General features: G+C 46.6%; 1 protein-coding gene across 1 annotated transcript; it reads right to left on the reverse strand.

Moving 5' to 3' along the window:
• Window positions 1–648: 648 nt before the first annotated feature.
• LOC135519663 (uncharacterized protein C1orf232) lies at window positions 649–3,409 on the reverse strand. The gene is made up of 4 exons (XM_064944906.1): window positions 3,329–3,409; window positions 1,637–1,714; window positions 1,226–1,332; window positions 649–1,021 (listed from the first exon to the last, which is right to left on the reverse strand). The coding sequence occupies exons 1-4, from the start codon at window positions 3,407–3,409 to the stop codon at window positions 649–651; spliced, it is 639 nt and encodes a 212-aa protein (XP_064800978.1).
• Between the last annotated feature and the right edge of the window lie 1,183 nt (window positions 3,410–4,592).

Consider the following 4,592-nt stretch of genomic DNA (forward strand, 5'->3'; position numbering starts at 1 on the left):
GCCATTACCCAACACCTAATCCCACTACCCCTCTGTAATCTGTAATCTCCTAATCTTTGTTGGTTAATTGATCGAATCCAGCCTGTCAGTTGGTGTCATTTTCAGGTATGAGTCCTATGACATGAACTTAAATGCCATCTGTGGTTGCCAGCGCTGGTTCATATGCTGTACAGTTCAACACTATTGAGAAGGTATGGAAAGGGAGGTGCTAAAATTCAAATCAACCCCTAGTCCCTATTCCCTATACACTCCCTTAAAGTTAATTTTGGGATTGGGAAAGATTTTATGTGGCTCAGGTTAGCCTGAATGCCAGTCTGTTTCTGCTTAAACTAACTGGCTTTATCACTATCTTGCCAAGAGACACGTCAGCTACAGCAGCAACAGATTGGCATCCTTGCTACTGGTGTTGGTGTGGTGGGTACAATCTACACCAGAGCAAGTAGAATGAAGATGATAACGGGTTACGAGTAGCCTGGTCCCAGATCTGTTTTCCCAACTCCTATGGTCACTGTCGTGCAAAGATTGCAAGACAGCATCAACCAATCTGGGACCAGGCTAGACTAGGAGGGCATTCTGCCCCATGTACCCCCTCACCCCCCCCGACCCCACTCAATCCCTGCCCCATCCCACCCCGTTACAGCTGGCTTGTTAGTCTTGCTGGCCAGGCATGCTCTTGGTCTTCAACTCAGCCAGCTTGCCTGTGACAAAGTTCCACTTGAAGGGTGTGTTCTCGCTCCCTCCTCCCAGCATGGCATATTTGGAGAAGCTATTGTTGCTCCCTCCTCCTCCATCTTGACTCTGCTCTCCCTCCACGTTCTCCTCCTGGTAACTCTCCCCCCCTCCTCCCTCACCAGCTCCCTCTCCCACCGCCTCCTGACCCTCCCCCACCGTGCCCGTCTCGTTTGCTGCGGCTTCAGCCTGTTTCGTGGTGGCCATTTGTTTCCAGTTGGTGGCGAAGCTACCCCAGAATCCTGAGGGTCTGGCCGGTCTCTGCGGCTCCTCAGGCATCACTGCTAGTGGACTGGGGATACAAGGAAGGGAAGGGGGACCTTCATTTTGTGTATCATTATATGTTTAACTCAATTCATATAAATGGCATTATTTATGTGCTTATTGAATTAAGCATTAGTTCATCAGACATGGCTAATATTCCCATGTTCAGTAGGAGGAGGAGGAAGAGGAGGGGGGAATAGAGAGCTGTGTAGAAGAGTAGAGTCCCACTGACTGGTCTGGGACAGGCGGGCTCTCAGTCTCCTCCAAGAGCTGGTGCTCATCCTCTTTGTTGAAGAGTGCTGACATCCTGTTCCAGCCTTTAGCCCCGGCACCCTGCATCTGAACACACATACACACACACACACACACACACACACACACACACACACACACACACACACACACACACACACACAGTGTCAAAGGTGTGTGTGTGTGTGCACTGGAGCACTGTCTAATGCCAATCCTTCGGAATGTGATTCATGTTTGATGAACGTGTAAAGTCTGCATTAAGTTCCATGCTGTGTGTGTGTGTTTGTGTGTGTGTGTGTGTGTGTGTGTGTGTGTGTGTGTGTGTGTGTGTGTGTGTGTGTGTGTGTGTGTGTGTGTGTGTGTGTGTGTGTGTGTGTGTGTGTGTGCTTACTCTCTTGGCCAGCTGAGACACTGAGTTGGGTCCCTCATCCTCCTGGACAGGGCTCATGTCAATCTCTGCATTATTGACCTGGGAACACAAGCCCAGCAATGACCATCACGCATTTATATTGTCAGCCTCAGCACAGCAGTACTGAGTTCTGAGTAAAAACACATGCTGTACTCGGCTACCCTGCTTTTCAGTGCATTCGATTTATTGGTAGTGGTTGCCCTCTAGTGCGTTAATATAGACACTACAAGCACTTTCCAGAAAAATAAATACACAGAACATGTCAAGGAAAAGTCTGTCATTGAAAATGCTGGACAGTGCCCACATAATCCACATCAACAGCAAAATCTTCATTTGTAGCAGCATTATTTACTCTATTGAGGAAGTCAGATTGGAGTTATCCTTGTGGATCCCTTTTAATCCATTATGCCAAAGATAATAAACTGAGGGAGAGTATACAGCCTACTTTATTTCTGCATCCACTTGAAGAATAGAAAAAAACTACCACAGAGGTCATTTCCAAGAGGGTAAATATACTTTGCTTGTCTCAGACATACAGTAAGAACGATGACAGCTAAAGTCCCCCCATAACTCAAAGATCTCTAAGGAAATTATGTATTCAAACATCATTCTAATGCAGTATCGTTCACATAGGCCCTGTCACCATGTCAAGGACACAGGGAGGGAGGTTGGTCTGAACAGACCTCAGCGTCTCAGGGGGTGATCTAGGATCAGCCCCCACTCCTATCCATATAACATTATTCATTATTATCTAATAGGCAAAACTGATCCTAGATCAGCACTCCTACTCTGAGACTTGAAAACGGGGGCTTGAACACAGGACATTCTGTCTGTATCCGTCTCGTCCCCTGTCACTGGAATGCCATCTAATCTGTGTACGCAGCTCCAGTTCGAGATCAGGTTTCCGATGTTCCGAAGAACTGGGTCGTCCTTGTTCCTACAGCACGTTCCAATCCCGGACACATCAGGGGTGTCGAGAGACAAGAAAAAAAATCCTGTGAACTCAATCATCGAAAGACCCTTGGATTTTTTACAAACCATTCAATATCGGGCATCACTGATAGTATGTCTGACAGCACTCATAGCTTGTCCATCATATTAGCTAACATAGGTTACAGTATGAGGGTTGGGTGAATGTTCATATGAATAAACCAGTAGCTACTGCAGACAGAGTACTATAGCAACGAGTTGGGTTTCGGTTTTGCAATTGAAAGCCTATGCTACAGTGATTAGCGTGTTTTAGCCAAAACTATAACAAAGCACAAGAGGAACTGCTCGGCAGTTTCCTCAAAGCTCCAGCAGAAATAAGCCTTCGACAACAATGAATAAAACTACAACAACAATGGATAAGCAAACCAACAGATCTGTCGCTGTGAGAACCCACGGCGATCCTAAATGAGAGGTTGAGTGTATCAAGCGTCTCAGAGTAGGAGTGCTGATTTAGGATTAGTTGTACCTTTTAGATCCCAAGTGAATAAGACTACATTAGTGGCGATGGGGAATTGATCCCAGATCGGCGCTCTTACCTGCTTGCTTTCTCTTTACCTGATCTGACATCAGTGCCCACACCTGACAAACATGAACTTGAATTTGTGGAACACAAACTCAAATCAGGGAGAGCAAGACATCTGCAGGGGACATCTGCAGATGAGAGATAAGCTTTTCATTTCCTACCTCTTCCTCCGTGTACTCCTCTAGGTCCGGGTTCAGGGTCTTCAGCACTTTGCTCTTGTACACGTTCCATATGGGATTCATGCTTGTTCACCCTACAGGACCTCTAGAACTGTTGGAACAACTCTCAGTACGGCCTCACAGCTTCGTGAGGCAGACCACCCTCCACCAAAGTCCCCTCTGCAGGTCTTCTCAGTTTGGCTAATGCCCTTTTCCCATTCGTACACTTCCAGCTCTTAGACAACGACTCAGCCTCGACGGAAATTTTGACCTGACTCACCCTAGGCCTGTCTACAGTGTTGTAGGCCTGTGCTGTTTCATGTTGTTAGAATGTCAATGTCTCTTGTCAGGAACACAGGTTGCTGGTAACATCCCTATGAAGCATCTGATCTGCTAGAGGAATCAAACAGTTGCCGATGTGAGCACACACACACACACACACACACAACCCCGTGCATGTACGCAATCACACACACAAACACACACCGACACACACACCGTCACGGTTCTGGATTCAAGCTGCATCGGTTACCTGGAAACAGGTGTGGGTTTCCTCATGTATTTTTCAGCAGGGCTCTTTTCCAGAGGTAGTGGGCCATTGTCGACTGGCACCGCTAGACTGGACGCTGTAACCCTAACCCAGGGGGCGGTGGCTCCACACTGGTGCCATGTTTAGATACACTCAGATACTGATTAGAGTATAGGTCCCATTTGGCCAACATTATGAGAAGTCAGGCCCAAAGCCCAATGACGCTCCTGTTCAGTAGGTCAGTACACAGGGCTTAATCTTCCTCCTCGTTGGTCGTTCATTTCTGTCACACGTTGTCATGTGGTAGACTACAAGCAAGATCATCTCTTTATAAAATGTGGCACAATTCTGTCTGAACGTTCAGGGCAGACTACTGCTACCAAATGAAGTCGTACCATCGCAACATGTACATCGATACACTTATAGTTCTGTTTAGGGTCGGGGGACTAAAGAGTAGAGTACTTCATGGACTCCAGATACATTTGAAAAGTGTTGAGTGACAACACTTTATCATGTCTTTCTTGTTTCTTTCTTTATCTTCTACCTAATTTCATTTTAGTGCATTTGTACACTGCAAACTCCAATCCTTACCTGTTCACCTCCTTGGAGAGCTGGATTCCAAGTTCTGGTTGGTTGGCAACCTGAGGAGGGCTTGTCAGTGTAATGTAGATGGAGACAGATATCATAAAGCTTTGATAACCTATATGGTTTCATTGACTACTGAGCACAAGACAACCA

The sequence above is a fragment of the Oncorhynchus masou genome, chromosome 29 (assembly GCF_036934945.1).
Source record: "Oncorhynchus masou masou isolate Uvic2021 chromosome 29, UVic_Omas_1.1, whole genome shotgun sequence".
Taxonomy (NCBI): domain Eukaryota; kingdom Metazoa; phylum Chordata; class Actinopteri; order Salmoniformes; family Salmonidae; genus Oncorhynchus; species Oncorhynchus masou.

Coding starts and splice junctions, on each gene's coding strand:
- LOC135519663 (XM_064944906.1), bottom strand. CDS start 3,409: ATGAATCCCATATGGAACGTGTACAAGAGCAAAGTGCTGAAGACCCTG. Junction 1,333..1,636: donor TGTCTCAGCTGGCCAAGAGA/GTAAGCACACAC, acceptor ATGTGTGTTCAG/ATGCAGGGTGCCGGGGCTAA. Junction 1,022..1,225: donor AGCCCGCCTGTCCCAGACCA/GTCAGTGGGACT, acceptor TTGTATCCCCAG/TCCACTAGCAGTGATGCCTG.